The sequence below is a fragment of the Buteo buteo genome, chromosome 19 (genome assembly GCF_964188355.1).
Source record: "Buteo buteo chromosome 19, bButBut1.hap1.1, whole genome shotgun sequence".
NCBI classification, from domain to species: domain Eukaryota; kingdom Metazoa; phylum Chordata; class Aves; order Accipitriformes; family Accipitridae; genus Buteo; species Buteo buteo.
Window position 1 is genome coordinate 14,344,752 of NC_134189.1, and position 26,890 is coordinate 14,371,641.

Here is a 26,890-nt window from a genome sequence, read left to right on the forward strand (position 1 = left end):
TGTACCGAGACAAACATTTGCACATTGTGTTTTTTTCCTGTTGGAATGAGTGAGAACAAGTACTAACACCACCTAAAGTTGTAATGTGTCTGAGGTTCATTGTCCTGTCTCTCTCAGAACCATAACACTGAAGCCAAAAATGCAAGTTTTCTTCACACTTCATTTGAAAACAAAAGCTTCCTTCTTTTTCATCACATAAAAAGACTAAGTTCTTTTTGCATTTGTCACGGGGTAAGGGCACCAGTTAATGTGACACTGCTAAGCTGAATTCACCAAGTAGACTAATGGAGGAATAGCCTGTCAGGAAGAGTGTTACAGAGGCACAGGAGTCTTGGTACATGTGAGCTATAGATGTGAAAGTGATAGAAGAACAATACCTGGAAGTACTCACAAGGCGTAACATTCTGTCCCTCATCTACTATACCAGCGAGTCAGTGTGGTCTCACCTGGGGGGAATGCAACACTCTGACCTGTCTTAGTGTCAGGCTCTGGGCAGTGGCTCAGCACTAACACCTACCATTACATCTTGTCTCCACATCATTTTGGATACCTGTGGAGTGATGTTTCCCCATAGTCTGTTTTATTGTGGGTTTTTAAAGCTAGATGCCAGCACAGGCTGGCAGCCAGATCAGTCTGCGCTATTACCATATAGTTTCCAGGTGTATATACCAAGACTCCTTATGCAATTCTTGTTTGCACTGGCTGGTCAGCCATGGTTCATTATATGCAGTTATTCTACTCCTGATCAAGGTAAGATCTTGATGCTCCTGGGCCATTCAACCTCTCAGCCTTTCTGTCATCTGTCAAACATCTTTCATACATGCACTCATACTTACAAACTAATAATGTACAATGCAAGCAGCTCAAGCTTGTAGAAGCATATTCACTTGTTGCACACTAAATTGTAATAGAAGTTAGTATGGCACAAACAGTCAGTCAGTCAGCATTGGGTCCTAATACTATTAACCTTTACAAAAGCAGGTTTCTGTTAATTGTCTAGTTCTCAAGGAAGTTTCCAAAACCACCCTCTTGCTCAAGATACAACTCAAATTTCATAGGCTTTTCTCAGACCCTACAGCTTGATCTGGTGTGGATGTTATAGAACAGAATGCAGTAGTTGTACTGCAGATGCCCCATGTCCACCAGCCCAAGGCACATTGCACTTAACAGTCCCCTGAACTACCATGCTGTTGCAACACCTCCTAGAAATCCTAGCACTGCCCAGCAAGGCTCACCTGCATCCTCCACCATGAAGGACAGGCTTTGTCAGGGGAAAGCTTTACTCGTACATACAGTTACAGTTAAGAGAGACCTGTCCCAGTGACCATTCCACTGAGTCAGCACAGCATAGCCTGGAGGGAACATAACACTTCCTCCAGTGTCAGGCTCTGGGGCAGCAGCTCAGTATTAACAGTTCTACCTTGCACCCTCTGCTTCTATGCAGTACCAGGCACCTGCTTAATGCAGTCTCCCCTCTCCTCCCAGTATCTGTTACTCTGGGCTTTTAACAGCCAGATGTCAGCACAGGTTACCAACCAAATCAGTCCACAGTGATACCACTGAAAAGGTATCCAGCGGTTTCAGGTGTTGGTCTCCTGTTGCTTGTTGATCCACAGTCCGTACTAAGGCCTGTCATACTTGACTGTTCTTGTCAGCATTGCTCTGTCAACCAAAGCTTACTGCACCAAGTAATTCAACTTTTGATCAAGACAAGAGCTTGATGCTCCTGTGACATCATTTAAAATTGAATATGGATGATGGTTTCCATTGACACTGTTGATGCCAGTGGCTTGGTTTATCAATTTTTCACATTAGAACAGAACTTCAAGACCAGCAGTAATCTAAACATTTTTTATTTGGATAAGAATAAAATTGAACACTAATTTCTATCCAGTTTCAGCCTGTAAAAGAGTTCAGCTGAAATAAGGCCCAGTATGAGTTGGTATACATGTGCAGGTCTGGACATTTCTCCCATTTATTCTTCTTTCCCAGAAAGCTTTGGGCTGTGCTCTAGAAGTTAGTTGTTATCTTTTATCTTCAGGCAGTGATTATGTAGTTCATTCTTTCAGGATTTTTCTTCTGTGCTCACATATCCTTACCCTGCAGCCTTAAGTGGTGTTGATGCAAGACAGAAGATAAAAAAAATCAGTTGCTAGTTCATTCTTTGTGTTTTCTGCTTTGCTATTTCAGCCATGCAGAGACATTCATCTAGTGAGTAGAGAATTATTATATCCCATATTTTGTTCTTCAGAACAATTTTACTATTTCCTTCCACCAAAGAAGAAAAACCCAAACAAAGTCACTAAATACATATACTATGCCTTTGCTGGCAGGAGATGTACAGTGTGCAAGCTATATAGCTGACAGCTCTAGGCAATGGTAGATGCTCAATAGACTCCAGAGGCCTGCAGGAAGGCAGGATAAAACTGTCTTCAGTATTCTGCATTGAAAGGGTACTCCTTGTGATTTTTGCACCTGGAAGAAATCAAATATGAAAGATTACTCTCAAGGCTGAAATAAATGCTATGTAGAACTACACTGGGTGTATAGAGGAGTCTTCAAGGGAGGCTCTGAACTGTGTAACTGCAGAATGAATTTAAGAGACCTATTAGTATAGAAATGGCATACATGACTAATAAGTTCAAGTCTTTTACTGTTATTCAGGCACTGAACAGTGGTCGGACCAGGTTACTTTGTAGATCAAGAGTTCACACTGCTGATGGAGAAAACAGCAGTTTCTGTGGCCTTTCAGCCAAGACTTGCTTGTCTTGCTAGAGGCTTCCAAGGTGCACATCTGCAAGCAGTCATTCTTCATCCTGCACTTCAGATGGTCATTCCCTCCCCCAACCACCTATGGAAGAGCTGACATCACTTTATAACTCACAGAAAAAAAATACCATGAATTTAAAACTGCCTAATGCTCATTTCTCCAATATGGACATAGCCAAAGTTATCAACTAGAATCCTCCTTTGGAATTCCAGGCACACAGTTTCCTGGATAAAGAATTCACAGTGAACACATAGTATGACTTATACTCATCCTTTAGTCAATCAAGTGAAAATATAACTCCACTAAGATGTTAAATAACAGCTACTTCCTCCCCCAAATGATTTCAGATTTCAAAATATACCCAATTTAAACAGCTATGCCAGTACCTGTGAGATCAGAATAAAGATTATTGAAAATGTAAGACTTTGAAGGAAACAAGCTGTCACTTACGTGATCATTTCACAGATCCTCCAGTTTCTGTTTAAGCTGAGAAGGGTTGCCATCTCCTCTTTAGTCAATTCAAAGTCAAACACCTAAAAGAGAAACAGCTGGAAATCACCTCTTTGAACAAATCAAATCAGAAGCAAGATTCACAAGATTAATAAATAAGTTCACATCAGAAAGGCTGCAGGCTAGAAATCATGGCTTCATGAGACAGGGAAAGGAAAAAGAAGTATCTTTGGATTTTCAAGACTCTACTGGCAGAGGGAAGAAACAAACAAAAGAGACTGCCAGTTGTAGTTACATGTGCCAGCTGTTCCAAGATGTTTGGTGAGCACCTTAGTGTTTCAGAATGCCTCTATTTGTGGAAGATGCATTTTCTCCAATTCCAAAGAAACATCTGGAAGACTTTCATATTTCAATAAATCCAGCTATGTTACTTCTGAAATCTTCATGTCCCATACCAGGAAAAAACCCCTGACTTAACAGTCAGAGGAGCGATGTGGTTTATTGACACCAGGACTCTTCCCCTCACATTGCTTACTCCATATTTTGAGGAATGTTACTGCACTTGGGCTCCAGGCAAGCCCTGGCCACCACTTCATCCACAAGGAGACACTGTATAAGGTGCCTGATACAGTTATCAACATATTGTTTCCAAGAGCTCTGTCTATCTTTTCTCCAGCTGTAGTTTTCATTGTAGCCCTAATTTCCAGACAGAGAGAAAAACCCCATCCTCTTGCCTGACAAGGACTTGGAAAGGGTGAGAAAGGATCACTGCTTGCTCTGCAGGGAGAAGGCATGCCGTCCTCGAAGGGCAGCACCCAGCTCACTCATAATCATTCACCTTGGAGTTCTCCACAATGCGCTGTGGTGTGACAGACTTGGGAATCGCAATCACATTTCTCTGGATCTGGAAGCGAAGGAGAACCTGCAGGAACAGACAGCTGAGTCAGAGAAAGGATGGCTCCTGCTCTGGAGGAAGCAGAGCCTGTTCCAACAGCTGTTTTCCCTAAGCTATACCCATTTCTGCAGAGCTGCATTTCAAATCCTTCCTGTTGCTGTGGCCTAGGTAGCACTTCCAGGAGAGCAAAGATGGAAGAGCCCACATGGAAGGCCTCCTTTCCCATCCAGTTTGGGACAGTTAACTCCTTTTCTTCCCACCTGGGCTTTTAGCAGTCCATGCAAGGCTTTCATTCTCTGCAGGACTTTAGAGGGGAAGCGACATCTGTGAAGATGGGTCAAGAATCCTTTTCTGTCTGAGGGCCAAAGAAATAGTAGCAGCATATATTGTAGGCCACAGTGTAGGCAACCCACATTGCTTGTTAATGCCACAAAAGGGCACCACAGTTCACAGGGAACACTGATAAAGGTTGTACCCTCTCTTCAGACATAGTTTCCTTAATGGCTGTGTTACTGGAAGGAGTACGCACTGTTTGGCACCTACCCACCTGCGCTGGCGTTTTGTTGTGCTTGGCTGCGACCTCTTTGATCTTGGGGTCATCCAGAAGACAAGGCTCCTCTGGCTTAGCCCTACACAGATGAAAAAAAGGAAGAAACAGCAAAGAATCACTCCAGAAAGATTCTACCTAGCATGAGTAATTTTAAAAAATAATATATATATACACACACACACACACCCCCCTGCACAATTACTCAATTAGTCTGAATGTTTCAAACTTAAACCACACTAACCCACTTGGAAATTACCTGTCAGGGCGTCCAAGGGGACAGTATGCTGTCACAGTGATCCCTTTGGATTGGCAATAGTTGATAAGCTTCTCCTGGGTGAGGTATGGATGACACTCAATCTGCCAACACAGGAGCAGAGACAGACAGTTGTAGAACTACTGTAGTGTTCCCATGCTCCAGAGATTTTTTTTTTTCCTGAATCCTGATTTCCTACTAACAGGCTGCCTTCATCCTACCCTACATGTGGTCTGTGTGACAATACAAAACTATAATTCTATAGGGCACAACTTTTGTGTTGAGTCCTTATGTGCTTTCTGCATTTTGTTCTGAGAGGCTTTATAAGAGTCAATGATTACAGTCAGAATGATAGCTTGTGTCTGGATTATTTGTCCCTCCAGAGAGAATACTTCATAGAAAAGCACTCCAGACTATGCAAAAAGTGGTTCAACAAGGTGAGACAAAAAGGAAGTATTCTGGTCTTTTTTGTACCAAGAAGTATCCACAGAGTGGGATTTAGAGTACATGCTGTGCCTACTTTGTTCTCCCTTTTTCTGTCTCCTCATTCAACTGTAATCAGATCTTCATAATCCCTGAAAACTATTCACCTGCAGTCACTTAGCAGTTTACCTGGTTATTTGCAGGCTTGTGCTTCAGTCCCGGCTTGTTCAAGATTCTTTCGGTCTGCTCACGGTTAAAGTTGGAGATTCCAATGGCTTTTACCAGACCAGCATCCACCAGCTCTTCCATGGCCTAACACAAAGTAGAGCAAAGTCAGCATCCAGTGCACAAGACATGACCTGAATACATTCTTCCTGATGTGGCTTGTTTCCCTTCATGGGAAGCACAAACAACTGTTTGGACTTGCTGGGTTTTTGATTCTCAAGGGGAAAAGTGGGTACTGGTAGTATCTATGCCATATCTTCTGCCCAAAATAATTTCTGAGACTGTGAAATTCACCAAGTTACACAAGGAAAAGAAGACTCTAACTCTACTGTTGTCACAGCACTGGAGGGCTGTGTCCTAGGAGGATGGCAGGATCATAACCCAAGTGTCTATTTCTGCAAAATCTGTTTGAGCAGTTCAAGAACTGCATGAGAACTGTGGTGAAGAAAAATCATATAGTTACAGTCAAGTAAATAACTTTTTCTAGCCTCAGTCTGGTCTGCAGCTCCACTGAAAGTGACTGTGCAGCTCAGTAACTTGAGATACTAATCCATAGTGAATAGGAATAATAGCGTGTCTAAGCATGCACATTTTCAAAAGCTACCACATACTTTTGTGAATTCTTTCTAACTAATTCTGCATATATGCATGAGCCATTCTGTGACTGCTGAAGCTAACACCACTGCTGAGGACAGAAGACATGACCCTTCCACTGTGGCTGAACTTACCTCCCACGTATGCAGAATATCTGTGTTGCTGGGTATAGACATGCCTTTGCCATCTGTGGGAAGCAGCTCCTCTCCTGCCTGTCAGTGACAAAGAAAATGCTTGAAAATCTGTTGAGAAGTTTGCTTAATACATGAGAGCTCACAACCACAATAGCTTAAACTTCTAGTGCAGGCAAGAACACTAATTTTTGTCTACATTCAGTCATTCCTTCCTGAGGAGTGGGAGCAATTTAAGGCATTTTTGCCAGTGACCATTCCCATAAAGACAGGTTTTTCTGCTGGACCCCTCAAAGTGATGACTCACCCAGACACCTACAGGGACACAAACCACTCAGAACTATAGCCTCCAGTCTCATACATGTTCACTTCATGTTTTGTTCTTTTGTGTCTGCTTCAGAAGAACTGTTTTTATTCTTTTTCCAGGAGGGTATAAGGGGACCTTGTTAGGTACTAGGAGCACACAGCTTTGGTCTACACAACATCAGATCTGCTCAAAAGAGGTATTAAGGGCAGTGACAGTTCTTCCATGACAAAGCTCAGTGTAAAGCTGCTAATTCTAGGAAATTAGAAGAGCCTTTGCGTAAAAGTTATGAAAAGACACCAAGACTGAACTGCATTTAAGAGCTCTTTGCTGCTGTAACCATGAGACGGTTTCATTTTCATGGCTTTGTTAACATAAAGCTAAAATAGAGTATGAAATAAAGATGAGCATCTCAAAAGCAACAGGTAGGATGGAAACTGATCAGACTGTAGCAGGACACAAAGGCTAAGACTAGAAATAGTCAAACTGAGGCATCAACTCCTTCACTAATCTGTGAAAGAGTTTAGGGCCCCAAGAAGTTTCACCTTTTGAATTCCTGTCTCAGTGGAACAATACTAAGGCTCCTGCAGGCAAGGTCAGCTTAATCTGTACTGTATTAAGGACTTGATGATTAAAGAGAGAAATGGAAAACAGAAATATCTTCTCTTGCTCTGTGATTTTGTAACACACAGACGAAGACTTCTGACAGGCAGCAGTTCAGCCCTTCTTCCCGCAAGGGGTAATTTTCAGATGAGCATACACTGATTGTAAGAGAGCACAGTCTATCTTATGCTTGCAGCTGGGAGACCTGCCCCTAGTTTTCAGACCATCATTCCCAGGATCAAAGGGGTATGCAAGCAACCGTCTCGGAGGCAGAGATCAAGAGCCTGGCTCACATGGCCAGAGCAAAGCTGAGCACCAGAGCAGTGCTGGTACACACAACAGACACGTAATTGTCTCTCAGACAGAGCAATTGTTGGGCTGTAAAGCTACATAGGTCCCCAAAAGCTGTAGTCACAAGAAACAAAGCCAAGGGCATTGCTGCTACTGTACCTTCAAACCAAAAGGCCAGTGCACAAGGTAGAGATCCAGGTAATCCAGTTTCAGGTCAGCAAGAGTCTTCTGGCAGGCTCCCTTCACCAGAGGTTTGTCATGAAACGTGCACCATAGCTACAGAAAAAAAAAGAAGGCACACCGTGACCTCTTGGGTTAAAAGCTCTTGGGTGCTCTCCTGCACAGACAAATGCTCCATCTTCTTTGGAAGACGATGGGGAATGAGGCCATCCTAGTGCTCTTCAGATGGGCCTTGCTCTGTGACGGGACTGGCCTGTGACACTGAAGGCAGCATGTGCAGTGGCAGCCCAGGTATTTGAGTAGGATCATAACAAAATCCTCTGGTTCCTTTAGTTAAGACATAATTTGTGCTACCCTCTTCTACACAGAGTCTGCCTTTGCAATAGGGGGCTTTTAAATGAAGACATATCTCTATCATTCCTGACATGCATAAAACTCTTGCATTGAATGTAGCAGGCAAAGCCAAGAAAACAGAAAAAAGCCACAAAGAAAAGGTTGGCACCAACCTTTACCAAGGTAAGCAACTTCAGAATCCAGCTAAATAGCCTGTTTTTCTTAACAAGCAAGAGAAAGAGAACCCACCAACCACACCTTCCTTGGGACATGTGCTGAGCAGATTACACTGTCCCAAGGTGCCCAGAACCTCATCTTCCTCACATGGCAGAGACACCCCTTCAGCAGGACTGCAAGCCTGGCTGCTGGAACAAGCACCGGCCACTGCCAGGCTTGTCTACTCTGCTGTGCTTTAGCAGTCAGTGCGGTGCCATTACCAAACTCGTTCTGCCTCTGTATCAGTTCTTTACAGTGAGCGATCTCAGACCTCTGCATCTCTGGTTTCTACCTTGCTTGGTGCTATGTGGTCCACTCTACCTTCTTCTGCTTCCCTTCTTCTGCCTCAATGGGTCTGCAGATGGCCTCTACTCATCCATCCCCCAGCACTTCTGGGTCTCCTCACCAGAGTGCCACACCACAGCAAGGCTGTGGTGCTCAAGCTTTCTGTAGATTTTGGGGAGGAAATCGGAGTCTTGACTTCCTTCAGTGTTATTGGATTGACTAGGGAAGAAAAGAAAGCTGCCACCAGACATTATTCTCCCTGCTCAAAGCTCACGGGTCACTCTTCCTATCCAATGGTTACAACAAGAAGAATTACTATTAGTGGACAGGAAAGAATCAAACTCTATCACTGTGCTGATGAAATGAAACAAGAAAGTTGTATCAGGAGTGATCTCATTTACATTACGAGCTTCTCCAATGCTACACCTTAAAACTACTTTAGTTTCCTACTGTAGCAATTTCACAGGTAAAGCTGTTCTGTCTATGATCCAAGACCATCTGATTTTTACCTTACTGACAACGAAGAGGTCCTCTCGTTTCACAACGCCTTCCTTGATTTTCTGCTGGATCCCCTCCCCAACTTCCTTCTCATTCTGGTACACATAGGCACAGTCAAAGTGGCGGTACCCAGCATCGATGGCAGCCATCACTGCAGCTGCCACCTTACCTGGGGGAGACTGAAGGGAAAAAGGGTATGATACGTCTTGATTTGGGATTCTCACATGCTGCTCCTTAGGTAGCCAGAAGGCAGATAAACACACAAAGGGGCTTTAAGAGGAGCTTTTCCAAAAAGCTTTCTTGGGTGCGTACACACCTCAGGCAGAGGCAGCCGAGCTTCCAGCCAGCCTCCAGCCGCTCCTCTGCGACCCCACTCCCAGGCAGGGCTCCGGAGCGCCTTCGCAGAGCTGAGGCCCCAACACCAGGACAGCTCTCCAGAGCCGGGCCACGGCCTCCTCGCTTGCCCACACCGCTCCGAGGAGGAGAAGCCCTCCAGCCAGCGGGGCTCGGCCCAGCAGAGGGGCCTCAGCCCAGGCCCCAGCGCCCCGCGCCCCCGGGCAGAGCCCCACGGCGGCGCAGGAGCTCGCCCGGGCCGCTGCCAGGGGCCGGCGGGCAGGGAGGGACCCTCGGTGCCGAGCGGCGCGGCCCTACCCAGCCCGGGACCCCGCCCGGGGCGTCGGGGGCACCGGCAGCGCGGCGCCCGCTCTGGGAGCGAGCGGCCACGGTATGGCGGCGGCCCCGGGCCCCGCCGCAGGAGGGCTCGCCGCCGTTACCTTCCACGTGCCCAGCCCCAGGAGGGGCACCTTGGCCGCGGCGCCCAGCCGCGCGTAGGTCGCCATGGCCCCACTCGGGAACGCGCCGCCCGCCGAGCGCTGTAACAGCGGCCGGGCCGAGCCCGCCCCGGGGCTGCCGGTACGGCCCTTCCCGGGGTGGTGTCCCCCACCCCCCCGGCGGCTGGTATCGCTCGTCCTTCCCCTCGGCAGTAGCCAATCGCCGCTCAAGTCCTGCCCCGATGGCAGCGCAGCCCAATCAGCAGCGAAGCGGGACAACCAATGGGGATCCCGGCCCGCTGCTATGGTAAGGTACCGGGGGGGACTACCTGCGCGTGGGGGGAATGCCTGGGGGTGCTCCGTCAGCGCCCCCTCCCGCCCGCCCGCCTGGGGCCGGTTAGGCGTTTCTCCGCCAGTAGCGTTTCCCACCGGAGCCGACGGCCCCGTCAGGCGGGCCCAGCTGCTGAGGCCCGGTGCCGGGCAGGCGGCCGCGGCCGGAGGAGCCGCCCGCCGGGGGCCTGCGGCAGAGCCGGGCCGTAATGGCCGTGCCGGGGCCCAGCGGGCCTCACACCGACCCCTCCAGGGCAGGGCAGGGCAGGGCAGAGCAGCTCCGGCTCGGGAGGGCCTTCTGCTGAGGCTCGGCTCGTGTGGGCTCTTGTGACAGCTGAAGTCAGTCAAAAATCGCGGAGGTGATCCCCCCCGTGGGGTGCGTCCTGCGGCCCCCTCCTCCCGGTGAAGTTCCTTATCAAAGGATAAGGGCTGGGGGCGGCTGTGCTCCCATCCAGCTTGTGACTGTGCGGGGTTCAGCTCCTGCAGCACCCTGTCCCTGTGCCGTGGGTTGTTCACGCAGATCTCGCTTGTGATACACACTGGGGTGTTGCAACACGCTGCTGCAGTTCACCCCATCGGTTACCAGCTGGAGAGCCTGTTTCGTTCGGTGGCACTTTGCCCCTCGGTTTGTCATGGGTAAAGGCAGGCTGTGTCCCAAAAGGAGTCAATAAACAGGAGTCGCGGCGCAGGGCATGAGACAGAGGTCTCTTGCTCCCAGCGCGCGGAGCTGGTCCCTCGCCACTGGCTGTGTGGTTGCGGGCTGCCAGCCGTGGGCCGAGGAAGGGCTGAGCCCTTTTGGCTGGAGCAGCGTGTCCCCACGACAGCGATGGTGGCCTGGGCTGGTGCCAGGAGCCTTGTCGCCCTGCATGCTGACGAAGTGAGATGGCTAGAGAAACCTCCGTGTGGCTGGCTTGTGAGTGTGGGGAGCACCCCGTTCCCTTCTCCAGATGGCATGAATGCAGCTTTCACTTTGGGGTAACTGAGCTTATGAGTAATTTGGAAAATAATGAGTTTAAACCACTTCATTTTAAATGTTGCACGGAAGTATTTTTTAGTATGTTTTCGAAGCTGAAGAAGAGTAGTGAGTTTTCAGTGAATGTCACGATGATCACATTGTCCCTCTGTCTTTAGGGAGATGCAGACCATATTTCAGAATGAAATATACAAGTGTAGAAATAAATGGTAGGTGACCTTTAATTTCACATTAGAAACTGACTTGGAAGTTTTGGAGAGGCAAAATACACTGTACTGATGAGGTAGTCACAGTGCAGTGAAAAAAACCTGATTTATCAGCAGGATCCTATAAGTACTCCATAATGGTATGTCAGGGCTGCTTGGGAGGCTCTGCAGTTTGCTTATACTCAGAGAATTGAGTCAGGTACAAGCATAAGTTCAGAGTATGTATAATGGTGCATTTTTCTCTGGGTGCCTCTCCCACAGCTGATGCCCAGGCTCCTTTTGCTTCATTTAACTGAAGGCAGACAAGATAATTAGTTTTCCTCTTTAATCTTCCCCCTGTTTTGTGTCAGTGCCATCAGCTGTCCTCAGCAGGATGTGGTGTTTCAGTTGAATCACATAACAGTTATACAACTCAGGGCTTATCTTTCATCCTTTTTGGGAATTCCTTCTCCATAGATCTGCTCTGAGTCTGCTCAGCTTCTTGGGCACTGGTTTGTTGTTCAGAGAAGTCAGTGAAAAATGCAAAATGACACATTTTGCTTTGGCTGTGATGTACTTTCTCAAGAGAGCCTAGAGACCAGATGAAGTGCCAGTTTGCTCCTGCTCTCCTTTGTATTCCCAAGGCACTCAAGCTTGTGGTGCTATGCTGGTGATTTATTAGTGTCAGCAGTGTCACATTCAGAAACAAGGGTGAGTGGGTTCAAGTCTTGGTGTAGGAACTGCCAGATTTTGTACTGAAGCAGCACCAAGGTGAACTGGTGCCATCAGAGAGTTGTGCTCTGCAAGTCTGTGAAAGCTTGCAAAGCCTGGCTGTTTGGCCAGTAAGGTGGGATCTCCTATAAGAAAGGGCAGAAAACCCTGCAGCGTTTGTTCTCACCCTTCTGAGCCTGTCTTTTTGGGGAGAGGTTTCAAAGCCTTGTGTTCCTGCAGCAAGGAGCTGGGTAGAGCGTGTGATGACAGATGAGATTTGGAGAGCACGGCTGAGAAATGCGATTTGTCCTTCCTCTTGTTTTCTTTTGAGATTTTTGTGTTGCTTCCTCTGTGGCCTGTCCATGTTCTCCTGTGAAGGTGGGTGCTTGGTTTTCCCTAATGGTTTCTTGAATGAGAGATGTCTTGGTCTTTTAACAGAGGATTTTGAGCAGAAGGTTTGTGTTTTGCTTTGCTGTTTGCGCCTGCTGGTGTAAGACTTTCCCCAGATCATGCCAAGACACAGGAGCAGTCAGTTGTTTCTCTGTCCTGAAGGTGTAGCTGGCATTGTCAGATGATGATGGGGCCTTTGGGAAAGAAGTATACTGAAATAGGATGTTTATCTTGCTAAGTGTTGTACACTGATTTAACTTCCAGATGCTTGTTAAGGCAGGAATGCAGACAGGAGGATAGAGGTTTAATCCAGTTCTAAGACCTTGGCCTCTTTCTTGCATTGAGTTCAGATTGAGCCAGGAGCATCCTCTGAGGTCCCACCACCATCTCTGTGTCTTCTCAAGGGTTTTTTTTAAGACTTCAGTCTTTGATAATTATGATATTTGGCTATTAATCTGTTGAGCTGGCAAAACTGTGTACTTAAAATAAAACTCTAGAAACGAAACTATGAGCATATACTCTCACTCTCTGTGACAGATCCAGGTTAATTTGCCCGCCCTAAGCAGGCAGCTCCTGTCTGCACATCCCTGACACATAGGCCTGATTCAGCAAGTTGATATGGCTAAACCCCTCTGATGTCTTCTTTCTTTCAGTAGGTTGTTGTGTGTGCCCTGGGATGAGAGGAGACACTTCAGGTGGGAGCAGGAGAGCCCTTTGGCGTGGGTGGGATGGGGCAGTAAGTGCTGCCGTTAGCCATGGAGTGTCTGGATGAATTTATGTGACTGTCCCCCGATGGTGGCTCTGCTGTGAGTTAGAGCAAGTGTTTGAGCAGGAGCTTTCCAAGGGAAAGAGGGTGGTTGTGAAGGGTGGTAGAACTTCCCTACATCTTTGGCTCCCACACCATATTAAATAGTGTACCCTTACTGGGTTCAATAACTCGGTGTATTTTTTTTGCAGGACGGATGTCTTACTTCTGCCTGGAGATTGCTGAGGGCTTTGTGGGCTGCTTCCTTCAGGAAGCTGAGAAACACATGGTCTTGGATTATCTTTGTGAATTGAAAGTGGAAATTTTGGGGAGAATATCCTAAGTGCCGGCAATTTGGGCACAGCACTGAGGGGCTGAGCCTCTCCTGTGCAGGGGCAGACACCTAGGTTGTGCGGCATCTAAAATGCACTCCAAGCACTGCTCGGAGCTGGTGGCTGGTGGGGAGGGGGCAAGGTGGGTCTCCTCTGAGAGCTGGCTGCCCTCTGGTCCCTGCAGGAGAAAGTGCCAAGTGGCTTTGCTGTCCCAGGGAGGATTCGTGTCCCCAAGGTGCAGGTGACTGCAGGCGACCTTTCTGTGCGTCTCTGGGTTAGGAGGGTTTTGGGTTTTTCCTACACTAGATGGAAGACTTTCAGCCAATTATGTTTTTGCATTTTAAAGTCAATTTTACTTAAAATATGGGACACTTCTGATGAAATTGTGGATGCATGGGGTTTGTCAACATCTGGTTTCTGCTGATGCAAGACTGAAGGCAATCACTGAACAGTGGTACAAACTCTCTCCCCGTTTTCTGCTTAGCACTTCTGCTTAGGCTCTTCAATAATAATCCTCTCTTCTATTAAGCAGAAAATTATTACACCCCACATTTTGATCTGTAGAAAATACTTTTTCCTCCTTCCAAAAAAAGAACTCAAACAAATTTCATGGGATAAACATCTCATGTCTTCACTAGCAGCAGCAAGGCAGATGGAGTAAGAAAACTAGATAAATAGACAGCTCAAAGTTAGAGCAGAGACACGTGAGACATCAGAGGTCTAGTGAAGGCCGTGTTACAAGCATCTTCAGTATTCTGCATGGAAAGGGTACTCCTTGTGAGTTTTGGACCTGAAAGAAATCAAAGAGACAATGTTATTTTCATGGGTGACTTAAATGTTACGTAGAGGTGCATTGGGTGCATGGAGGAGCTGCCAAGGGAAGATCTGCATCATGTAATTACAGGGAGAATATGTGGAGATATGTGTCCTCGTTTCTTTAATACAGATAAAGATGAAATGACCATCCAGAACTTATTTTTTTGTAATTCAAGTTACAGAGAGTTTCCTGGAAACTGAATTCAAAATGGGAGTGTAGTTTGTTTTCTTTCTTTGTTTTGTTTTTTTTTGTTTTTAAAATGAAACTATTAAAACCTCTCCTGAAAAAGTATTTTTGGACAAAGCAGTTGGAATTTGAGTTGGTATGATTTTTAAATAAACTGAATTTCATGCTACCTAGTAACTGTGACACAAAATTCCCTGTAAAGCATATTCAAAATTTTAGAGTTGGAAGGAAACAAGCAGTGTCACTTACATGCTCATTGCACAGATCCTCCAGTTTCTGTTAAAGCTGAGAATGGTTGCCATCTTCTTTTTAGTCAATTCAAAGTCAAACACCTAGCAAGAGAAAGACAAGATGAGAGACCAGCTCCACACTGGAGGGTCTATTTTCAGTCATGGACCACTGAATTAACAAGTAGAGGAACAACTTGTTTTATGGACACAAGAACTATTTTATGAACATTGCTTATTCTATATAAGACTTTTCTGGCCTGTTACTGTGTGTGGGCTCCAAGAAAGCTATGCTTGCTGATTCATCCACAAGCCACAGAACAGGAAATATCATATAAGACCCGTTCACCTGTCCTCTCCAAAAGCAGGCCTGGCTTAATACTCAGTAGTAGGTAAGCATAAAGAAAGAAAAAGCCCAGTCCTTTTGTCTGAGGAGGACTTGGGAAGGGTGAGAAAGGATCACAGCTTGCTCTGCAGGGAAAAGCTATGCCATCCCTGAAGGGCAGCACCCAGCTCACTCATAATCACTCACCTTGAGGTTCTCCACAATGCGCTGTGGTATGACGGACTTGGGAATTGCAATCACGTTTCTCTGGATCTGGAAGTGAAGGAGAACCTGCAGGAACAGAAAACTGAGTCAGAGAGAGGCTGGCTCCTGCTCTGGAGGAAGTAGACAGAGCCTATTCCAACAGCTGTTTGCTATCAAGTGTATATTTCAGTAGAAATAAACCCTTTCTGTGGAGCTACAATTCAAATAATTCCTGTCCCTCTGGCCTAGGTAGCACTTCCAGGAGAGCAAAGAGAGAAGTGATGGAGGCCCACATGGAAGGCCTCCTTTCCCATTCAGTTTTGGGAGAGTCACCTCCTTTTCTTCCCACCCAGACTTCTAGCAGTCCATGCAAGGCTTTCATTCTCTGCAGGAGGACTTGAGAGGGGAACTGACATGTGAAGATGGGCCAAGAATCTTTTTGAGGGCCAAAGAGATAATAGTAGCATGTCTTGCAGGCCATATAATAAAAAATCTGCATTGTTAGGGAAAAATCAAAGGAGTGCAGAATTCATGAGGAATGGATGGAGGTTATACCCACTCCGCAGCTCTATTTTCCTTAATGGCTGTGTTACAGGAAGGTGTACCCACTGTACTGCACTTACGTACCTGTGCTGGTGTTTTGTTGTGGTTGGCTGCAATCTCTTTGATCTTGGGGTCATCCAGAAGGGAAGGATCCTCTGGCTTAGCCCTACACAGAGAAATCAGTGGCAAGAAACCTCCATAGAAAGATCCAGCCTAGCAACAGAGATCTGTATCTAGATGAATGATTAATAGTGCACTTGTAGTCTCAATGTTACAAGCATATGTAGTCATAATGTTACAAGCTCCCTTGCAAAGCACAAAGCAATCTTACCATGGTCTGTCAGGAGAGCCAAGTGGACTGTATACTGTCACAGCAACACCTTTGGATTGACAGTGCTTGGTCAGCTTCTCCTGGGTGAGGTATGGGTGACATTCAATCTGCCAACACAAAGGCACAGAGGCTGATAGTGGCAGAACTGTTGTAATATTGTTGTGCCCCATGGATTATCTCCTAATACAATTAGAGGCTGCCTTTTCCCCTAATTTGCTAGTGGCTTGCATGATAATATGCATCCTTAGTATTGAAGACACCTATTTTTATACAAAGTGCTTATACAGTTTTTGCTGGGGGGGGGGGGGGGGGGGGGGGGCTTCACAAAGCTCATCTCCAGGTTCTTTATTCTTCCAGAAAGATTGTTTCCAGGGAAATACTCCAACATTCATAAACAGTGGTTCAGCAAGGCGAGACGACCAAGGAAGTATCCAAGTGCCTTGTGTACTCAGAAATATCCACAGAGCAGGATTTAGAGTACATGCTGTTGTCTGCTTTATTCTTCCTTTTTCCATCTCCTCATTCAACAGTAATCAGATCTTCATAATCCCTGAAAACTATTCACCTGCAGTCACTTAGCAGTTTACCTGGTTGTTTGCAGGCTTGTACTTCAGTCCTGGTTTGTTCAAGATTCTTTCAATCTGCTCATGGTTAAAGTTGGAGATTCCAATGGCTTTTACCAGACCAGCATCCACCAGCTCTTCCATGGCCTAACACAAAGTGGAGCAAAATCATCATCTGGTATGCAAGACAGGTCATGAAGAAGATGTTCTTCCTGATGTGGCTTGTTTCCTGTCATGAGTAGCACAAAATAACTACTTAGTGTTGCAAAGTTCTCTGAGGGGAGAGCAGGTACCAGTACGTTAGTGCTGTCTCACCTAAGCCCAAATTCTCATTCCCTCAGTTTGTGGAAATTCACACCAAGTTGCATGAGGAAAAGAACAACACTCAATAATCCACTATTGTGTAAGAACTGGAGGGCTGTGCCCCACGCCGTAGGCAAGATCTCAACCTAAAAATGTCTTTATTTCTGTAAAATTTATTTGAGCAATTCAAGAAGGGTGCAAGAACTGTGGTGAAGACAATTGTGCAGTTGTTATGGTTGAGCAACGAACTTTTTCTAACTTCAGCCTGGTCTGCAGCTCCACTGAAAGTGATTGTGCAGGTTACTGTGGGTCAGGCAGTCAAATAAGGCATTTGGGGGAATAGGAACAACTAGGTAATGACTAAGCATAGACATTATGAAAAGCTACTTTGTACTGCCTTATGTTCCTTCCATCTATTTTTGCATGCATGAGGCAACAGTTCTGTGATTGCTGAAGGTAATGAAAACATGGAAGAGACTAATGAAGACAGAGGACAAGTCTCTTCTGCTGTGGCTGAACTTACCTCCCATGTCTGTAGAATATCAGTGTTGCTAGGTATAGACATGCCTTTGTCATCTTTGGGAAACAGCTCATCTCCTGCCTGTCAATGGGAGAGAAAATGCTTGAAATAATCTCTGTTGGGATGCCAGCTATGTAAAAGGACCAAATAGGAATGTAAGGAGCTAAAGCTAATAGTGCGTGAAGAAAACTGAAGTAATTCTCATAGTAACTAAATTAAATCTTCAGTCATTTCTTAGTTCATGCAAGGTCATGGCATTTTTGCCACCTACTATCCCAACAAAGACAGGTATTTCTGCTGGACCCATTGAAGTGATGATCTACAAAATGCATGCAGCAAAGCAAGGTACTCATAGAACAATATCCTGGAGTCTTACATGGGGTCACTTCATGTATTGTTCTATTATGCATGTTTAGGAATAATAGCTTCTTTAGTTGTTTTTAAAAAGTTATATGGAGGGTTGACTTTGGTCCTGTGAACATACACATTTATACTGGAGTATACTTGCTGAAAAAGGTACTGCTAACAGATTTCCCATGGGGACGCTCACTGTTTAAGTTGCTGTATTAGGAAAATTAGAACAGCCTGTAACTAGACAGTATGGCCAAAGTGGTTTGAATGATTGGAATTTTCTAGATGCCACAATATTATGCAGTTTCACTTGGCAGCTTTGTCCACATAAAGCTAACTAAAACAATATTGAGAGAATGAAATGAAGCTGAGCTCAAAAGTATTAGGTAAAATAGAGATTTTGATCTGGGTGTAGCAGAAAGGAAAGGCTAAGGGTATGTGTGTATATATATATATGCACAAACTGACATAGATCATTTGAAGTACACATAGTCTGTGAAAGTTCAGTATCGAAAAGCCTCATCTTTTGAAATCCAAGGTCTGTGAAACAACACTCAGGCTCCTACAGGCAAGGTCAGCTCAATCTGGACTGTATTAAGTACTTGGTGATTTAGAGAGAAATGGAAACCAGAAGCATTTTCTTTCGCTCTGCGAATCTGTAACATGCAGAGGAAAGAATTTCTGTCAGACAGCAAAGGACAGCCCTCCTTCCCGCAAGGGGTAATTTTCAGATGAGCATGCTTTGGATTTGTAAAAGAAAGGGAAAGTGGCATAGCTTATGCTTGCAGCTGGGAGGCCTGACCTTAGCGCTAGGTCTGCCTCTTCAACTTTCCAAAGGGCAGAGGACGCTGTGCAAGCAGTGGTCTCAGGGGCAGAGATCAAGAGCCTGGCTCACAAGGCCAGGGTAAAGCTGAATGAGCAGCACCGGACCAGTGCTGGTGCACACAACAGACACATGGTTTTCCAGGACTGCTGCAGCAGTAGTGCTACAAGCATTACGGGCAGTTTTGAGGAAGTCTCCCAGGAGGGAAAGCCAAGGGCATTGCTGTTACTGTACCTTGAACCCAAGAGGCCAGTGCATGAGGTAGAGATCCAGGTAATCCAGTTTCAGGTCAGCAAGAGTCTTCTGGCAGGCTCCCTTCACCAGAGGCTTTTCATAAAATGTGCACCACAGCTAGAGACAAAAAGCCAAGGCACTCCGTGACCTCCTGGGTTAAAGCTCTTGTGTGCTCTCCTGCACAGGACAGAAATGCTCCATCTCCTTTGGAAGGTGATGTGGAATGAGGCCATCCTAGTGCTCTTCAGATGGGCCTTGCTCTGTGATGGGACTGGCCCGGGACACTGAAGGCAGTATGTGCAGTGGCAGTATACGTGATCAGACAGATCTGTAGAAAAAACTCCTATTGCAAGGTCAGATTTGTGTGCAAGAGGATGGCTTAGCTCAAGAAAGCTTTCTTTCAGATTTGACCATTTGTACATTTCCTGTAAAAAATTTAGCAGGCAAAGCCAAGAAAATATAAGACAAGCCACAAAGAAGTAGTTGGCACCAACCTTTACCAAGGTACGAAGCAACTTCAGAATCCAGCTGAATAGCCTGTTTTTCTTAACAAGCAAGAGAAAGAGAACCCACCAACCACACCTTCCTTGGGACATGTGCTGAGCAGATTACACTGTCCCAAGGTGCCCAGAACCTCATCTTCCTCACACGGCAGAGACACCCCTTCGGCAGGACTGCAAGCCCGGCTGCTGGAACAAGCACCGGCCACTGCCAGGCTCGTCTACTCTGCTGTGCTTTAGCAGTCAGTGCGGTGCCATTACCAAACTCGTTCTGCCTCTGTATCAGTCCTTTACAGCGAGCGATCTCAGACCTCTGCGTCTCTGGTTTCTACCTTGCTTGGTGCTACGTGGTCCACTCTAGCTTTTTCTGCTTCCCTTCTTCTGCCTCAGTGGGTCTGCAGATGGCCTCCATCCCCCAGCACTTCTGGGTCTCAGTGGAGTGCCAGACCACAGCAGGGTGCCAACACAGTGGATCCTTCCTAACTGTCCATACAGAATGGGGTGAAGCAGTAAGCTTGTATCAGGAGTGACTTGAATGATGCTATGAATTGCTTTATCCTGTAGCATAAAGTTTATTTCCAGTACTTAAGCTTCCTACTGTGAAAATACTATAGGCAAAGCATTCCCCCACCCCTGCTCCAGGGTGGAAGATCATCAGATCCTTACCTTACTGACAATGAAGAGGTCTTCTCGTTTCACAACACCTTCCTTGATTTTCTGGTGGATCCCTTCCCCAGCTTCCCCCAATCTCATTCTGGTACACGTAGGCACAATCAAAGTGGCAGTACCCAGCATCGATGGCAGCCATCACTGCAGCTGTTACTTTCCCAGCTGGAGACTAAAAATAATGCATAAATCTTAAGAATCTCAAATCAGTATATGTTAAATACCTGTATCCTAGCAAAATAAAAATAGGAAAACCACCTTACTGAAAGCAATACCCCCCTGCCCCAGGTTGTTTTTTTGTTTTTTTTTTCTTTACAAGAGCAGTATTTCTTGCAGTTCTAAACATGGGGCTTGAAGCCAGTCTCCAGCCATTTATCCGTAGCCCCACTCCAACAGAGGTTCAGCCCAACAGCCAGGTAGAGCAGAGCCCCCAACACCAGGGCAGTTCTCCAGAGCTGGACCCAGGGAACCAGGTTTTGTGCCAGGCAGCTCTGCAATACTGGTGCTTTTCTCTGAAGCTGTTACCTGCCAGGTGCCCAGCCCCATGAGGGGCATCTTAGCTGTGGTGCTCAGCTGCACGTAGGTCGCCGTGGCCCTGCACGCCGTCTGGGAAGCCCCAGTGCAGCCGCCTCTTGCCCAGCTGGTTTAATAGTGACCGGTCGCGGGCTAGGGCAGGGGAAGATGGTGGAGCAGCACCAGTGCTCTGGGTCCTCCCATATCCAGCAAACAAGGCTGCGCTTTGTCTCTGTAGACTCAACTCACACAGGTTAATGTGAAAGCTGAAATCAATTAAAAATCACGGAGGTGATGACCCCCCTGGAATGTGCAGTGGTGCGCCCTGCGGCCCCCTCCTCCCCGTGATAAGGGCTGGGGGTGGCTGTGCTCCCATCCAGCTTGTGACTGTGCGGGGTTCAGCTCCTGCAGCACCCTGTCCCTGTGCCGTGGGTTGTTCACGCAGATCTCGCTTGTGATACACACTGGGGTGTTGCAACACGCTGCTGCAGTTCACCCCATCGGTTACCAGCTGGAGAGCCTGTTTCGTTCGGTGGCACTTTGCCCCTCGGTTTGTCATGGGTAAAGGCAGGCTGTGTCCCAAAAGGAGTCAATAAACAGGAGTCGCGGCGCAGGGCATGAGACAGAGGTCTCTTGCTCCCAGCGCGCGGAGCTGGTCCCTCGCCACTGGCTGTGTGGTTGCGGGCTGCCAGCCGTGGGCCGAGGAAGGGCTGAGCCCTTTTGGCTGGAGCAGCGTGTCCCCACGACAGCGATGGTGGCCTGGGCTGGTGCCAGGAGCCTTGTCGCCCTGCATGCTGATGAAGTGAGACGGCTAGAGAAACCTCCGTGTGAGTTTACAGAGGAAGAAGTAGATCCTCTTCACCCATACACACAAAGGTGATGGTGTCTAGGCTTCACAGGCTGGGAAGTGAGACACAGGGGAGAACAGGGAAGTTCACACAGGGCATGCATGGCAAAGGTGAGAAGTAAAATTAAGCACTCATTTTTTCCCAATCTTAACAGGACCATCCGTTTGATAAAATTCTAGAGTTGCCTGTTTTTTCTTTTCACTCTCACTTCTCCTTGTTTTATTAGTACAGGCAACAGGCATGTCTCTATGGCCTGTTTTTTAGTGCCCTCCATAAAGGAGAGTTTCATAATGCAGAGAGAGACATGTAAGTGTAGAAGAGAAAAGTTGTCCTGTAACTACATGGTGTTTGTGGATGTTGTATACAATTAGTGTCATAAACCAATACATCTTTTTGCACAAAAATAGAACAGGATCCAGGTAAAGGATGGGAGGGTGTATTTTAATGTTTGCACACACGGGGGCAGAGTTAAACTTGTGTGTGGCTGCTGCTTTTGAATTTCTTCAATAATCTCTCAGATTGAATTGCGTATCGCATTCCTTAGATTTTGTAATAATGAGAAGGTGGAAATCTCTCTTCCTCTGTCTCTTTTCCTAAAAAGGATAAGAAGAGAAAAAATGGAGGTGGCTTACATTTGTAATAAATAAATAGGCATGAAAATTTCCTGGTACGGACCTAAAAGATACAATCTGAGTTTTGAAAAGGAAATTAGCAATTATCACTAACATACCGACTCTCTGAATTGTCTGATCCTTAAATTAAAGGCACAGAAAAGAATTTCCTTTTCCCTGCTGTCTTTTGCACTGAATGAGACTGCTTTTCCTGCCTCAACTCACTGCTCTCTTTCAAAGAAGTTGCAAAACTTGCACTGCTAAGCATTGTTATGCGTGGCAGGGAAATCAAGTCTGTTTTCTGCCTGCTGTTAACGGGGCACTTACTCACAACATGTTGTGTATCCCAGGGGAAACAGTAAGACTGTCTAAAATTTAGAATGCTTGGATTTACTATGACCGGTAGCACCCTATTGTGCTCAGCACCTCCAGCTTGTTTTTGACTGCAGCAGTCAATGGGGATTGTGGGCTGTCTACAGCTCATAGAAAGCAGTATGCGCTGTACAGCATACTGGGTTGTTAACTACACATTTGTGGCCAGAGGCTACTTCCATTGGGAAATTTGCCATTGATTCAACAGCATCGGAGCAAGCCTTTTGTTAAAATGTCTGCCAACAGTGTCTCTCTGTTCAGCCAGTCTAATACCAAACTCTGTCTAACCTACTTTGTGTATTGACCCTGATGTCCTCAGAATGGCTGGACATCATGATTTCAACACCGTGTATGTTTTCTAGTGCTTCATCACCAGAGATCCCCTCTGTTGCCACCCTGCAGCTCACGATGCAGCCGTGGTGGTGGCTCAGGCACAATGGGGAAGACAAAATTCCTTAGGATCTGCATCCCAGCCTCGGCCTGACCCTGCTGGCATCTGGGGAAGGAACCAAGAACAGCAAGAACAGTAAGAACTGATCTTTTCCCGAGCACTTTTCCTACTCTGTAGTGTAAACCAGTGGGCTCAAGCTGATTGAACGGGCAGTGGGATATCATGCCAGGCTAAGAAAGCAGAGCTGCTAAAAATGTATTTTTTTGCCTGTTTTTATACTTCTGCTCAGTCACTGTGTGTCACCCTCTGGAGAGAGATGGACTTCCCAGAAACAGTAGTCACATTCTGACATTTCCACAGCATTGGACACACAAGAAGCCTGAAGTGATATCTTTTGGTTTCTGAGGAAACCCCAGCCAGTCTGGCTCTGAAGCTGTAGTAACTATTACTGTTATAAATAGAGGAAATAAGGGAAAGTCTATGGAACATCAGCTTGAAACTACCCTGAAGAGCAACCTTTTAACTTAGCAGAACTGCAGGAAGCTACAGTTTTGAGAGCTACATCAAATGGGGTGGTTTGGTGATAAAGAGAAATGTGACTTGCCAACAAGTGGGTACTTCAGGGTAAATAAGACAGGAAGAGATAGTTAATAAAACTGTCAGGCAGCGGGGAGCAGACCCCTGGAGGCAGTGGAGGAGGTGTTGACAGCAGACAAGGGCAAAACAAGGCATGTTCACAGTATTCCCAAAATATAATATGGTTACATTTTCTTCTGAGTCTTGTCTACATGAAAATCTTGCACTGTTTCATTATGTTGATGCAAATGCCTTTTTTTGGACACATATCAGTTGAAGTACATTGTATATTGATTTAGCTTAAATCTGTTCCTTACCACTTCAGTTAAAACAGTAGAAAGCACTCTTCAGCAAAATAACATCTATCCTCCCACAGACTTAGCATTAATTTAACAGCATCGGTTTTTGAACTGGTTTAATTAAACTGCAGCTTCCTTGCACAGGCCAGGACTGGTTGCTGCGGAAGCAGAAGCATGTCAGTGTCTTTTGTGTCTTTTCTTGAACTTGTAAAAAGAAACCTTCTGGTCATAGACTGGAGAGGTGGATTAACGTGGGACTGGCAAATACTTCACTTGATTTTCTGTAGGTCAAGCCTTGTGAAAAGAGCAGGTGACAAAGCATCAACAAACACCGTACCTTCTCAGCTGTTTCTGTGGAAGAATGGGCTTTGTAATGAGGGGATAAGCAACTTGAGTTACATAGGAAGGACACCATGGCCAGCCTCCAAACCCAACTCATCTACAAATGGAAAATTTGCCCATCCCAGACCTACATTCCTGCCCAGTTCTGTTGGTAGGCATGGTTATCACAGGAACAAGATTTTCCTCTCTCATATATGAGACTGTAGGTTTTCCAAAGTGCATCACTTTTGAGAACAGTCTGCTCTTTTTCTTGCCAAGTGAAGGCTCTTGTCCTTGCGGAAAAATATTTTCATGCTCCCTTTCAAGTTTCAGCAATCAGACATGTCTAGTTTTGACAAGAAAAGGGGTGCCTCAAATGCCTTAAGAGTGGAGGAAGGGATATGTTTTCCATTTGTGAAACACAAAAGTGTTGAAAATATTTTCCTCATGTTTGAAAAACAAACCAAAATGAAGCATACAGTAAAACCAATGAGTTCATCTTGATTAGGAACAACATGAAAAATACCACTGTGGAATCTGTGCAATTAGAGCTGAATAGAAATTGCTTTATAACCTGAACTCGTACACAACAGGGGAGCCAGGTTGTTTTAGCTGACTGAGTTACTCAGGTTTTGTGAATACGAGAGCAGAACCTCCTGGTCTTTCTCCTGTCACATGGCAGACCCGTGGGCAATATGAACATTTTGTGGGTATGTGGAAGGTCCAGTGATTCCCACAAAAGTTTGGCTTATTGTCCTTCACTAATCCATGGATCTGCAGCTATTTCGCTGTATGCTCCAGGTTTGCTGTAGGGTTGGTCAGATGGGCTTCCGCATTCTCAGCATCTGTCATTTCCAGAAGTAATTCAGGGCATGCAGGGAGGAGGCCATGAGCTGCAATTTGTTCTGGCAGGATGCTTCCAGCTATTATCTTGCCTGGGGACTCTCACTTGTCCTGTAACCAGAACATGTCTGTCACCCGAGGGGCTGGGAAAACATGGTGGCCAGGTGTGGGTTGCTGCAGAAGCCAGGAAAATTAATTTGGCCTGTGTGTGCTCCCAGCTGCCCCCATAAAGTAGATGTAAGCCAGAAGACCAGATAAAGTGGCTTCTTCATGTCTAAAGTTTGTGAGCACCTATATCTTTAGAAGGGAAAGAGACCTTGGTCAGATAGCATGGGCCTCGTTTTATGGTACCTTTATAGAGGTATTATAACCCCCTGCCAAAAAAAAAGATAGGTAGTTTGTTACCAGTTATATGCTACTTCTGTAATTGCCTTCTTAAGAAGGGCAGGACCCTACTGCCCAGGTTTTTTTCTCACAGATCATTGGATTGATCTTGGCTCAGTTACTTATTTGGTATTTTGCAGATGCAGACTTCAACAGGGAAGAATAATGACAGTAGTACTGAATGTTTAAACAAGTACTTGACCTATCCAAAGTGCTAAATGTTGGATAGTACCTCGTCTCTCTGGGAAGCAGAAAAGTGTCTTTTTTGTAATATAAAAAGGAGATGCTGAATTACAGGCAAAACATTTTTTTCCACGCTGTTCTGTGGACAGCTAGATCTGATGGCAATAGAGAGGAATAGACTAATTCTGAATCAAAAACCAGTGGAAGTCAGGCACAAAATTATTTCAATAAATGGATTTCCATGTAAGTAAAACAGATGTGAGATGAAAATTAGAATTGAAAAATTCTGGGAAGTTGGATATCCTGACTCCCCATCCATGTCTGATTTGTTAGTCCTGGCTGCCTTTCTACTCATGCTCCTTTTTCATTAAAGAAAGGGGGGTGGGTGGGCGGAGAGCATGAATTAACTTGTGATACAAAGCTATTTATTTAGCAACTTACCACCTAAAGTTTCCTGGGAAACAATCCTGTAAAAGAGAGGCCTGATTTTGTTGCCTTTTTAAGTCAAGAGCAACCCCACTGAATTCTGAGAATTTACAGTAAAATGGAAGAAGAGTGTGACTCAGTCCTCTTTACTAATCATGACACATAGCACAGATTTTTTATATAGGAAACTCATTTTTGTGCTCCATTCAAAACCAAACTAAACATCAGTCGGGCTTGTTTTGTAAACTGGTATGCTGCAAGAGAGCCACAAACCATGGAAAGAAAAGTAATATGCACAAGACAAATCTTTGTGATTTGTAGAGTGTTTGTGAGAAAACAAACATAATACCGACAGAGATAGCTCTGCACACACGCATCAGCAAGTTCTTAGTTAACCCAGGGTTCATTGTAACGTGGAAGTAAAAAACTTTAGAGCAGCTTTTTTGAGGTGAACCATTAATTTTTCATAGAAAGACATTAGTACAAGCGAACTTGAATATGTCTTGTGTGTGTTTGTTCTCCCCATTCTCTGCAATGACATTGGAGTTCCCATTTTACCCTTTTGGTTATATTTGCCCAGATTCTTATGTGCTGTTACCATACTCTAGTATCAGCACTATCCAGTCTGTTTTCTAACTAACTTATCACGCCTTGACTAGACACCACCCTGCTGCTTTCTTTTTTTCAAAGGCCCTTTTAAATTATCTCTTCCCAGACAGTTTCTTACTGACGTCTGATGTCTGCAGCACTTTTTATGCTGTTTATCATGGGGGAAAAAAAGGCAGATTCATCACGGGATTTTCTTTGCCTTTGATACTGCTACAGTAAGTTAATTTGTAAACCACTTCAAACCCACAAAATTTAAAAGTGAACATTGTAGATCTTCAAATTGTGTTTCTTGCTCTAGAAATGGGAAAACTTTTGATTGTGAGAAAGAATTTTGTTTTCCCAGCCATTGGCACCCTGTACAACTTCTTTTAGAGCTACTTTTGGGGGCTAGAACTGTATCCATGAGGGCTCCTTCAGAACATTGTGTTCCGCACATTTTCCTGTAACATCTAGGCACCTGTTGTGGTAAGGTGTTTATTTGAAG

The 26,890-nt window shown here is 45.6% G+C and overlaps 3 protein-coding genes across 6 annotated transcripts in view; 1 reads left to right on the forward strand and 2 right to left on the reverse strand.

The window, feature by feature from the left end:
- Positions 1-26,890, forward strand: part of BPGM (bisphosphoglycerate mutase) — a 56,469-nt gene that overhangs the window by 7,474 nt on the left and 22,105 nt on the right. The window contains exon 1 of one of the 2 annotated variants that reach the window (XM_075051274.1): positions 10,002-10,078. The exons of the other annotated variant lie outside the window; for it this stretch is intronic. The gene's annotated coding sequence lies outside the window, so the exon portion shown is untranslated. Of the gene's footprint in view, positions 1-10,001; positions 10,079-26,890 lie in introns of those variants that run through there. 2 annotated transcript variants of the gene reach the window in all.
- Positions 1,838-9,950, reverse strand: LOC142041966 (aldo-keto reductase family 1 member B1-like). Of its 3 annotated transcripts, none has more exons than XM_075051269.1 (10): positions 9,775-9,950; positions 9,013-9,180; positions 7,649-7,765; positions 6,295-6,372; positions 5,531-5,653; positions 4,922-5,022; positions 4,663-4,744; positions 4,059-4,142; positions 3,221-3,303; positions 1,838-2,475 (listed from the first exon to the last, which is right to left on the reverse strand). In XM_075051269.1, the coding sequence occupies exons 1-10, from the start codon at positions 9,838-9,840 to the stop codon at positions 2,433-2,435; spliced, it is 945 nt and encodes a 314-aa protein (XP_074907370.1). In that variant the 5' UTR covers positions 9,841-9,950; the 3' UTR covers positions 1,838-2,432. The 3 variants fall into 3 exon arrangements, with proteins under 3 accessions (XP_074907370.1, XP_074907371.1, XP_074907372.1); XM_075051270.1 differs by having other exon boundaries at positions 9,805-9,933; XM_075051271.1 differs by lacking the exon at positions 9,775-9,950 and adding an exon at positions 9,318-9,471.
- Positions 14,402-16,777, reverse strand: LOC142041969 (aldo-keto reductase family 1 member B1-like). The gene is made up of 5 exons (XM_075051277.1): positions 16,658-16,777; positions 16,071-16,177; positions 15,824-15,905; positions 15,200-15,283; positions 14,402-14,772 (listed from the first exon to the last, which is right to left on the reverse strand). Exons 1-5 carry the CDS (start codon positions 16,775-16,777, stop codon positions 14,686-14,688), a joined length of 480 nt encoding a protein of 159 aa, XP_074907378.1. The 3' UTR covers positions 14,402-14,685.